Source organism: Haemaphysalis longicornis, unplaced genomic scaffold (genome assembly GCF_048455015.1).
Source record: "Haemaphysalis longicornis isolate Haplotype H1 unplaced genomic scaffold, Haemaphysalis longicornis Haplotype H1 scaffold_2, whole genome shotgun sequence".
Classification (NCBI taxonomy): Eukaryota; Metazoa; Arthropoda; class Arachnida; order Ixodida; family Ixodidae; genus Haemaphysalis; species Haemaphysalis longicornis.
The window spans coordinates 106,585,439-106,597,565 of NW_027526295.1; the positions used below are offsets into that span (position 1 = coordinate 106,585,439).

The 12,127-nt window shown below is 46.9% G+C and overlaps 1 protein-coding gene across 2 annotated transcripts in view; it reads left to right on the top strand.

Annotated features, from left to right (window-relative positions):
• LOC144169107 (acetylcholinesterase-like) overlaps positions 1 to 12,127 on the top strand; it is a 63,258-nt gene that overhangs the window by 42,729 nt on the left and 8,402 nt on the right. For both annotated transcript variants that reach the window (XM_077698127.1, XM_077698126.1), the window contains exon 3: positions 1,678 to 1,863. In XM_077698127.1, coding sequence (XP_077554253.1) covers positions 1,678 to 1,863 — 186 coding nt within the window. The remainder of the gene's footprint in view (positions 1 to 1,677; positions 1,864 to 12,127) is intronic.

The following is a 12,127-nucleotide window of genomic DNA, read 5'->3' on the forward strand; positions in this document are numbered from 1 at the left end:
GGGTGGATTCTCTAAGCGTTCAAGGAAGACTAATCCTTAAAGTGTCTAAAATGTGTCACCCGGCCAGACCGTTAGCTGAACGCCTGTGCTTTTTTTAACAATTAAGCCTTATTGAGCTCGTCGACACTGTTAGTCCGAGAGGCTAAAAGCTCTCGGTGGAGGCATGAAGGGGGAGGTCGAGGGCCTGTTTGCCGGCTCTTCTGTCTCCGCAACTTTAATTCGTGCATTATCACCGCACTACTTTCAATCGTTCCCGGTGTTAGATCAAAACCTAACATCCTGCGGTGCTGACGTCATAGTGGATGACCGGTAAACATGATTGATTTAATTGATTGTAAGGTTTAACGCGCCGACGCAACGCAGGCGGTGAGACACACCGTAGTGGAGGGCTCCGGATTAATTTTGAGCACCTGGGGATCTTTAACGTGCGCCGAAATCTCGTGCACACGGGCGTTTTTGCTTTTTGCCTCCATCGAAAAGCGGCCGCCGCGGCCTGGAATCGAAACCGCGTCCTCGTGCTCAGCAGCACAACGCCTTAGCCACAGAGCCACCACGGCGGGTCTACCGGTAAACATGACAGCACAACTTAGAACAGCTGCACGCCAGCCAACAAGCACTGTGGTTTATGGGAAGGTATTGTGTCAAGTGTCGCTAGTCTGCGGGTTGAAGTAGGCCGTGTCTAAAGCAAAGATACACATGCTAATCAAGAGTCAAAATATGATGTAGCAGCAAAGCTTTTTGGTTCGTACTGCCTGATGAAGCCATATTGCTTTTGTTATATTGCTTTTGTGTGATTTAACTATTTCAGTGCCTCACGTCTTTGTGTAAAGAGATGTCTGCTATTATATTTTTATGGGTGCAGTATCCGGAGATAAGTAGTATCCGCAAATGCTGAAATTGGTGCACTTGGTATATCTAACCTGTGTGTGTACAGGATAAATATGCCAGGCTTACCTGTGTGGATTCTACCGTCAATAAAACATGCGGCCATCATTTTAAACAAATGAATGTAATATGCTTGCCGTATAAAGAAAAATTATCATAATTTTAAGCATGACCACTAGATAGGTGGTATTCCGGTGCTTTTACGAGTGAATTGAAAGCTTGTGAGAAAATTCCGGGCCATCTCCACTAACGGGAAACCTGGGGAGGGGCGCAGCATGCAGCGTATAAGTGTATTCGTGTCTGTCTGGTGTTTTTGCCAACGAAGATAAAACCGTTGGGTGGTAGAGGTATAATGCTTCGCTGTATAAGTATCTTGTATTTGGAGGCCGAAGTTCTCAGCGCAAGGAGTAAACGAGTGTCCCGGTGTTTTTTAGTAAGCGTTACGTTGTAGTGCAAGGCATAAGCTAGTTTGCCGGAGTTTTAGTAGCGTGACTACGTGTAATGAACGTCGATTACGACGACGATGATGACGACAGGAGACGCCAACAGTGCCAGCCTTTAAGGGGCTTCGCCCTAAAATGTGGCGTGCGAATAGGTTTTTTGTGATTGCAGAGTCGAAAGGTTTAGCCTTCTAAGGGCCTTGCAAAGTACTGTAAAGGAATGGAAGAAGCAGGTTTTTTGTTTAAGTCGAAGTGCCAAACACAAGTGCTTCGAGCATAACTGTAGTTTGTCAAACAAGAACGTTTCCGTCAAGCAGTGTGAACAGCAATTTGCCTCTCCCCAACTTTCTAGAGACCCGAACCGTGCCATACCTGAAGCCGTACCGAACTATGTTGTCTGGCCAAGACGCGACAACAAAACAAAACAGTACCTTGTACTCAATCGAAACATCAGTGTTAAACAATCCTATCAAACACAAAAGTGTGCTTTTTGGGATAGCATCCGAGAAAAATGGAAAAGACCTGAAGAAGAAATCAGGTAAGAACAAATTCAACGCTTTTGCAACCTAAAAGGACGGCTGCAAACCTGTGCTGATAAAAGAAAACAAGTTGAGCATGTGATGCAAGCAAATTATCTGCACATGTACGCGTTATGCCAGGGCTAGTGATGGGCAAAATAAAAAATGAGGGAGTCTCTGAATGCCAGCGATGTATACCCAAAGCGCAGCCGCTATTTTACTTTATTATTTAGGGTATACAGTTAACAACGCATTCATAATTCAAAGCGTACAGAGGCGAGACACAAGAATTGGTCAAGACGTTTGCTTTCTTTCCAATTTCAGAAACGCACAACGTCTTATATTCGATTGTTCTTTCGAAATACACTCGGTTTGCGCACGCAAATGAGACATGCCGGCCAACTTTTTGTCGGAGGTTTAAAAATAAGGAAACTAGGAGACGCGCGTAGCCCAGCCGTGAATTACACTGCGTTAGCCGCAGAACTGTTATAAAGAACGTTCGATGGGGTTTATCTCATTACTTCTTCCTCTATTAACGCCGCCCATTTTCTCAGTATTTTAGATTTACCTGATATAATCAGCATCATCAGCTTGCCTGTGTCCACTGCGGTATGAAGTCCCCTTTCATCGACCTCGCAACGTATCTGGCCTCAATGTCTAATTTTAAAGTTTCCTCGAAAATGTATTATGTCATCTTTAAACACAGCCATTTTCCTCCCTGCTTAAAGTCCCGTCACTCAGATTTCACCCTCTTACCATGGTGGTCTTCGTACGGCCAGTTCTCCACATTATGCGTGCAGCCAACACAAACTTGTATAAAATTCGTTTAGGGTGTGTTCCACCGAAGTGTCGCTCCCTAAGCATGACTGCTACAATGACTTCATTGTGCCTTAGACTGATGTCTATTTTTCTTTAGGGCGCTTAGTAAGGCGCCAAATTTCTGCCCTATTATTTATGACTGGCAGTCGGCATAGGTTGTATATCTTGGGTTTCAGAAGTGGAGGCAGTTTGGTGTTCATTATGTGAGCCTGCTTGGCGAGTACCTTCTAGCTCATATAAATTCAACGCAGAAGTTGCAAAAATGGTGACATTTTTATTTTGCTTCCTCCGTGATAAGTAATTCTGAGCAACTAAGAGAATTGTGCACGCTACATTGCGTATTCCTATTTGCAGAGTTCGTATGAAAGCAGGGCAACTGATAAAAGTGCAGCGGCGATGCAGCGTGAAGTTATATTTCAAATAAAGGGCGGGAATGTACTTGCAAAGGGTTGTTATACAGGGTGATCAAAATTAATTCGGCAGGTTTTTTGAAAATTGGGCTCTTAGATTTATGTAAAAACCACCTCTACACTGAGGTTTTGCACCCAGAGGTAGATTTAGGCCGATTTATTGATCTTGGCGGCTTAATTAACTAAAATTCAATAATTCGCTTTTTAGTGCATGAAGTAAGCAGGCATGGTTGTATTGAAAAGTCAGACGCAATAGTGTTTCGACGCAGTTTCATTTGGCAGAACTCTTCTAGCGTATCCACACTCCAAGTCATCGAACTGAGAAGTTTAATTACTGTTCCCATGATTACGCATGCTAGACACTAAAGACGATAGCAAAGCTCCTCCATTTTCTCGAGCTAGCTTCGACCAACATCGTTCACCGGTAGCGGCGGAGTCAACCGACTTGGCCGCTCAAGCAATGCGGGACCCGGCGACGACGCAGGTGGGGGCGCGAGGGTGGTTTGGATAATAAACAGCGCTTGAGGATTACCGCCCGGTGTCCTTTCCTTTTGCCTGCCTCCCATTTCGGCGCCGTTGCCACGGGTGTCTTGAGTGGAGTCTCCGCGTGTTACCCACACCACATTTTCTCATCCCTAACATGCGGCCTGGTGTCTGAAAGCGCAGTTGAGGCGAAATCAGGCGACATGGCCAGCAACGCCAGCGAGTGGTGCCACCTGATGATGCTCGCCGGCCAGTCCGGGGGAACCCCCCATCAGCCGACGTTCAGCACACCACCAGGGAACGCAAATGTGAGTCGGAAGCCCCAACCCCCTTATGGCTGAGACAAGGGAGCGTAGCGCACAGATCGGCCCCGCACATTTCCGCGGGCACGGCTAGCAGCTCGCCAGACCTGGCGCCAGGAGCTGGCCCTTCGCGTACCAGGCAAACGCCTTTCCCCATGCGCCATTCCCCAAAAGCAGCGAGCACTCCGCACCATTTGGCGCGGGCCCTGTAAATCTGCACGGGAAGCGCGCAGGGCATGAAAGCCCAGGTGTGCAAGTATGTACGTACGAGCCAGGTCTGCCAAGAGCGGAAGCCGAAAGGGGGGAAACCGCCGGGCCCCCTGACGCCCATACTAAGCACGAAGCCGTGGGAAATCCTGGCGCGCGGCCTTATGGGCCCAGTGAGCAAACCGGGGTGAAAGTGCGTACTAGTGGTGACATGTCACTTCAGCGGGATCGCAGAAATCTACCCGCTGCGCAAGGCGACGGCGCTGGATATCCTGCAAAGGCTTTCCGAGGTGTTTTGTCGCTACGGCTTTCCCAAGCAGCTGACTACTGAAAACGCCACGTACTTCACTTCGAAGGTGTTTCGAGATGCACGCGCCATTATTGTGGTCAGGCAGCAAACTACACCATGCTACCATCCGCAGTCCAACGTAAAGGAACACCGAAATCGGGATGTGAAACCACTATTCGGAGCCTACGCGCGTACCCACCGGAATTAGGATGAACACCTGAATGCCACCTCCTTCTATCTACGCACTAGTGAGAACCGCTCGACCGGGTTCATGGCGGCCTATCTCACCTTTGGGAGAAAACGTCCGAGAACCACGGACACAGTTCTGGCCAAACTGCGCGACGACGGGGCAGCGTGGGCGGCAGCGGCTGACTACGCGTGGGCGACTGGCTGGCAAACGCCATCGAAGCCGCAAATCGGAACCGGGAGAAGGTTAGGGCGGTGCAAAAAGCCACATATGACCAGGCTCACCGAAACGTGGAGTACCAAAGGGGCGACACCGTGATGAGGCGTAACAACGCGCTCAGCCACGCGACGGTGGGATTTGCGGCAAGTCTCGCGCCTAAATCGGTCGGCCCGAGCCGCTCGTAGTGGCGGAGAAAATCCCGCAGCTGAACTACATGCTGGGAAACCCCAACACACGACGGATTTCAAGGCCCATTCACGTGATTGAGCTCAGGCCGCACTTTCAAAGGGAAGAGACAGCAGAAGACACTCAGGGAACGCGTAACTAGGAACCAGTGTTGCGGAGTTACCACTCCGGAATTGGAATCATTCCGGATTCATTCCACTTTTTCGAGATGCCAGAATGGAATGGGAACTGAATGAGTAAAACGCTTGGAGGAATGGAATGGGAATGGAATTGAGCGCTTTTTGCCTGGAATGGAATGAAGATTTTTAGACGATGGCGTCACCATGGCTGGCGCCTTCTGGCTACTTAATTAGTCTCTGGCGATGACTGCGTCGGTGTATCTCAAAGGGGTCACCGCGGTGACAAAAACGTGAGCGCATACCCGACATCTCGAGAAACTGAATCCGCGCAGCCTGCCGCAGTGTGTGTGAAAGTTATATTCGAGCGGCGCAAGCGCGCCTGGCCGGTGGCGCCGTTAGGTCGACTCGCCGTGCTTAGGCACGCTTTTTGAGGCATAGATTTCTCTGTACAACTGTCTGTGGCACCGATGTAGGACCTGCGTCTCTCTCAGTGGCAGGCGCCGTGTGACCCCCGCCGGCAGGCGGGGAATAGCACCGATAAGCAGGGAGGGGTGGGGGATACGAATGGCGCTTATCCGAAGCCGCGGTGTTTCTCACCCCGAGCTGATGCTGCGAAATCTTGAAGCTTACAATTTAAAGCGTTTGCGCATGAAACATGAACCAACGAGTCTGCTTGGCATTCTCCTCCAACCCTCCGTTCCCTGCGTGCAATGAATAGCCTTGTAAGCATCTAGCGGGAATACGACGTCAACCTGTCGACCATCGGCCCATGTGTTTAAGCGGGGCCCCGGGGCTCCAGCAAATTAAAACGAAAGAAACAAAAGAAAATAGCGGGTGAAGGCCCTGTGTGCACGGCACCCGCCGTAAGCGTAAGAAGCGGCTTCGGATATGTTACTGAGCTTTCTACTTACACGCTCTTCTACGGCGGCTACGGTATTGGGAAGCTAGGATATACGATTACACTAGATACTAAGTAAGAGAATGTACAACACACACCTGCCGAAAGGCGTTTGTTTCTAACAGTTGCGGCTAAAATAGCGCCTTTTTTTGCGAGTGGTTTGACAGCTCCCCGCAGTGTGACACCGTGCTTTGCTTCGATCCGAATGTGCGGCCCTCTCCTCCAGTTGTGCCAAACTTTGTTCGTGGTTCGGCTGTTTTGCTTCTATTCACGTGGCCTTTGCACCTGGGTACAAATGTAACTGATTACCGAAGCCTTAGTCCTCGGCTTGAAAGTTGGAGTATCGTCACTATTCAAGAAGGAAGGTCCCATTTCACTATATTGATCAGGTCCTTGTGCGTATAGGTTGCTCGTTTGTGGAAACAAACTGCCCGTCCATACTTCTTTATTTTGCTATGACTCCCGTCATGATATGGTTCTGTCACTTTAAATTAGAAGGTCATAAATAGTGTCCTGTATTGAACAGACTGTGGCGAAGTAAGGCCAGGGCAATAAACAAGCGAAATGGAGGCCATCGTGGAAGCGGTGGCGACTTCCCTACGGTGAATGCAAGAACTGTACACTGTTTTCTTTTCCGGTGCCCTCCCATCTCTCGAGTTGGTACAGTAGCGTTAGCGCTCAATCCTGTAAATTCAGTTGAAATAAAAAAAAACTGTGTTAATACGGGCTTGTTGGTACAGACGTAGTTTGATAACAGCGCTAGCACAGGATACACAGAAGGCGACACGAGACACGAGAAGGCGACACTACTGGGCGCCGTCCAGTCTCGTGTTGTTTTCTCTGTGTCCTGTCCTAGCGCTGTTATCAAAAAGTAAGCATTTCGATTGCATGTACCTGTGAGCGAGCTCCGCGCGACATGCCTGTGAGTTATCCACAGCATACTAAGTACGCTGGTATGAGGGTACGCAAACCAGAAAGCATAGGTAGCACGCCAGAGACTGAGCACAAAACGCAAAAAGCAGACATCAAATTAATAGCTGCTTGATATCGCGTCGCGCAAGAAGAAACCGTTAAAACATGCTAACATGCAAGTACCATAATAAGTAGTGGGATCCCTCTACTTATGATGCAAAAATGGCCAGTGTGACACTCCCCCTGTTTAAAACGAAAGATTTTTTAGTGTGACCTATCTCATTCTGTCAAAAAACTAATACATACCCCCTTAGACGGGTTGCTCGACCGAAAAGCTCTGATAAGGTCCCTGCACACATGGCGCATGCGTTAAACCGGGGAGTGCAAATAATCTCTCTCTCTCTCTCACACACACACACACACACACACACACACACACACACACGCGTTGTGCTGCTGAGCACGAGGTCGCGGGTTCGATTCCCGGCCGCGGCGGCCGCTTTTCTGATGGAGGCGAAAAGCAAAAACGCTCGTGTGTACGAGATTTCGGCGCACGTTAAAGATCCCCAGGTGGTCAAAATTAATCCGGAGCCCTCCACTACGGCGCGCCTCATCGCCTACGTTGCGTCGGCGCGTTAAACCCTACAATCAATCAATCAAATCAACACACACACACACACACACGCACACACACACACACGCACGCACGCACGCACGCACGCACACACACACACACACACACGCACACACACACACACACACACACACACACACTCTCTCTCTCTCTCTCTCTCGCGCGCTAAAACGGGGCCTCCATTGTTTTAAAACGCTTTGTTGTAAGCCACAGAAACAAACGGTTCTAAATCAGATTACACATGCGTCGATCATGATAGAGTACAATAGTATACCTTTATCGCATAAACCACATAACGGTGTACATTTAGATCGTCCGTAGTTGCGTGTACTTAGTGCGCGAAAAATCGTCGCATGGGTTCGCTCTTCGCTTGCGGTTTGGGTGCTTGAATGTTAGAAGATCGGTCTAGACGCACTGTCAGCGAAAGTGGGACGCCCTTGTAGTTTTCACGCTTTTTTCTAGTTTCGTTAGGAAGGCACGGTAATTTTTTGTATTGGGTAGTTATTCTGCACGAGATATGCACCCAACCTTCTACCAAACCCAACTTCGGTGACATGGGACACATTTGGATCATACTTTTGCAGTTTTCAACGGGTATGATAACGTCGGATTCATGTTGCGTTTCTCGGTAACTCGACAGAGCACCTGAGGCAGTTTTTACGTCGAGGAATTACAGGAATGGAATTGAACTTTCCGTCCATTCCAGGAGTGGGAACGGCCCAACTTCTGGCATTCCGAGGAATTGGAAGGAATGGAATCCGGGCAAGTTTTAATTCCCCGGTATAGAATCGGAATGGAATGGGGATGCCCATTCCGCAACACTGCTAGGAACCACTAAGGACCCCATCTACGCAACTCACACCGCGTCACCGCTACAACACTTGCTCGAGCTGGCGAAATCGCCCGGTCGTTGAGCGGCTCCGTGAAGGGCCCGGAGGGAAGCTAAGCGGTCGCAGCTCAAGTGGCTGCTCACTGGGATCGCCTGCCCGAAGTGGCCGGCGATTTTTTGGCACGTACAGCGAGGAGAAAGTGCTTCCCTGACGTCATCTTGCGACAAAGGTGGTGTCATATTTAAAGGGACCCTGCAACACTTCTTTCAACTTTTTTTGAAATCTTGAATGCGTCGAGAACGTAGTCACCCAACAACCCCAGTACTAAGATTCTATAAAGAGTCGCAAAGTAGCTTAGCCAAAAATTACGGCTGTCTGCCCAACAGATAACTTGTAAACTCGGTCAAAATATTTTGCTCTTTCTAGGTTTTGACGTTCTTCGACTCCCAAATTACATCACTGAGGCCATGTAGCGGCTGTTGGCCGATCCAGGAAACGTCTCTTGGATAATACAAATATACATTTCACTCCTTTGAAACTTAGATGTAACGTTGTTTTCCTCAGTGAGTTTTAGCAACAGCCCTAAAAAGCTTCAGAATCTGTACTTGCAAACCTACGTCTTGGGGTAACATTTTATGCGAAGAAATGATACGTAATGTAAACCGAAATAGAAAAACTTCTATCTTTTACCGAGGTAATGAGAAGCTTGATTGCAAATTTCAAAATAATTAACTATTTTCTACAAGGGGTCGGTTCCAGTTCCAACTACACGAAAGCAATCGGGTGTAAAATTATAATGCGCAACACGATTTCGTGACTATGCTGAAATATTAGACACAAGAAAATATCTGCATGTGTAATGTGTAACTATCTGCTGTGTAAATATGTGCTTGCGTAGTGACCAATAGGTACTGCTTGTGATTACTATGAAAAAAAATTAGGCGCCAAAATGAACGCATTACGAAAAACCCTACATCATCAAAACGAGCTACAGAAAGAAAACAGAACATGTAAAGCTTATACCTTTGAAACAAGCGCCTCGTATGCGGGAACTGCTTCGAGTGGGATACATATTCGGGAATGTAATTAGAAAGAATTGGATTGCATAATTCTTTCATTCATAGTACTCCCTGTACCCGCTAAAATGAATTCCAGGCCCAAAGATCATAGTCGCAGAATGAAGCACGCAGACAAGAAATTTTAGACTAATTACAGACAACCGACTACTCATTCAACTCGACCATAGCGCCAAAGTAATGGAAAATGCAGACAGCACCATTCTCGCGGAGCCACAGGGCCAAAATCAGATGTTTTTAATGTTTCTGTAAAAAATATTCATGGACACGTAAAACCTCTTACCTGTCGGATTGCAAAAGCACTGCATTTTATTTCAAGTTTTCCGATCCGCTTCATCTACTCCTCGTGCTGTTTTGGTTACGTCCGCTTCTTTCCAGACAATTTCTTCATCCCAAGACGGAAATCTGTCTATACCATAAATTGTGCTGCCCAACGATTGCCGTGATGTCCCTTGGTGTGGCTTTTAGATAAAGCAAGCGCCTCCGTCCTTGCTAGGAGTGCGGCATTCTAGTGATCCCTTGCGTCTTTTTATGTGGCGCCCGTACGTGAACGACACGCAGACGCTTTTGAGCGTATGCCATGGTTGACAGAAGAGACCTAAATAAACGTGTCTAGCTGGACTATTGCGTTTTACTACCTTCGCCATGACATTTCTAGTGATTCTGTCTTTTCCGTGATTGTGTAACTGAGGCGGCGGGGCTTGTTAAAACGCCCCTTTTAGCAACACAGATAGCGCATTAGAGAACACGTGTTTTGCTACAACTGCAATTAGTATCCCAAAATTACTGATGCGGGACTCAACTACTGGGATTTTGTCCTAATAATCGTTTTGGTCCTTTTTGCTTTGCGCCGTTTTCTAGTTCCCACTTTTACTATGGATGAAAGGCTTTGTCACATGCTCCAGTTTGCCCTACACAGGCGCTCTTAGCGTAAACTGGAATTGTTACTTTCGCAGCTGAAATGTTCAAGATAATCGTGTAGGCGTCCAGTGGTGAGATTATGACCTGACTTTGCCGTCATCATGGGGCCTTTTTGTTGGCGTCCTTTTCGTTTTATACATGTTTTTTATTTTGATTGCGGGCGCGTAACCTTACAGGGGGATTCCTTTATTTTTTGTTTTTTTTTCTTCTTCGGCCACATGAGCCCCCCAAATACGCTATTACGGTAACAATGCTTCATTACTTCTGTAATTAGATGCTCAGATTTCTCATCCATGCCCCAATATATGTCCATTAAAAAGGGTTCCAAATCGAAGTCAATAAATCATTCTCTCAGCTCACATTTCGTTCGTTGAAGCAAAGGCTTGGTGATGGCAGATGGAATGCCTGTCGACGGTCGTATTGTGTGGAAATTGGCTGAAATCGCGGTACGGCTAAATTTTCTTCGCTTTTATTCTAATGGCGCAGTTGGCAAATTTCCGGCCCACTTTTACGTCAGGCTGGCACAGGATGGGTCATTTTTGAATTAATGGGGAATTTTACGCTTTGCCAGTAGCAACACTAAGATATTTGGAAATAGTCAAGCGCCCCTTGCACACTGAATAAAAAAATGACAAGAATGCATGGTTGATGCGTCATTACATGGGACGCTTACAATATTTATGACAGGCCACTGAAAATAGAACACCAATTAACTCAAGCACGAAAATATAGATAACATTGGCTGCTTCTACAAGGAAAAATTTTTGGTTGGTTTCACTGGTATGAAACCTTTACTAGCGACTCATAGTGTAATTCAATGGGATACTTTATAAGAGGTGTTACAGTATATCCAGGATGATTGAGAAATAGATGAACCCTTGCGGAAGGAACTCCATCGCGTATTTAATTTACGGGCATATTTAGGTGCCTAATCATCCACTGTTGCTGATAACATCGAAGGGCAAGCACAGTAACTTACACGTGGCATAAAAGAGCTCTTTATGAGCTTAACATTTCGTCATAATTTGTTTATTGAAATGCTCTATACAATGGTTCTTCTTAAGGAGAATTACAGCCAGACAAATAGTGTGCGGGTAACATTAGGGTGGCCACACGTGTAATACAAATGAATTTTTTAGATGAACACTTTAACCATTATGGTATAGTTGGTATAAAGGGCCTTTAGACGTAGTCAGCACATGAGGCAGGTAACCTGCCACCTGTCATCAGGTGCAAATATAGAAGAAATGTATTCGTTCAGTGATTACATATTTCAGAAACCCGTGGGGTTTTTGGAGCGCCTTAAGAGAAAACTGTTATTGAATGCCCCATAGAAAAGAAATGCTAGGGGAAAATTTTAGTTACCCGTGGGGACACAAAAACAGCAGTGTGTATTAGGGAACAAACTTGCGAGAAAAGACGTCTTAGCAAAAATTAAGCAACACAAGTGGGGTGTCAAGTAGGGTAACTCGAATAAAGGACGAAACGTGCACAATTACTTAAAGGAATGGTTACCGAGGAATGACACACCAAATAGAAAAAGAAAAAAAAGATCGTCGGAGGTATGGGCCAGGGAAATCGGGGGAAAAGTGCGGACTGGAGAAATTCGCGATAGAAGCAGCTGGAAACGTTTCGGAAATCCCTGTGCGGTGCATTGGAACGAACCGGGCTGCTGCTTTTTTTATGACGATGAAAATTAAGATAATGATGATGATGATGATTATGACTGTAAACACCCGTAAATTATTTGTACAGACGACGAAATCCTGCGTCTTTCACACGTTCTATTAAA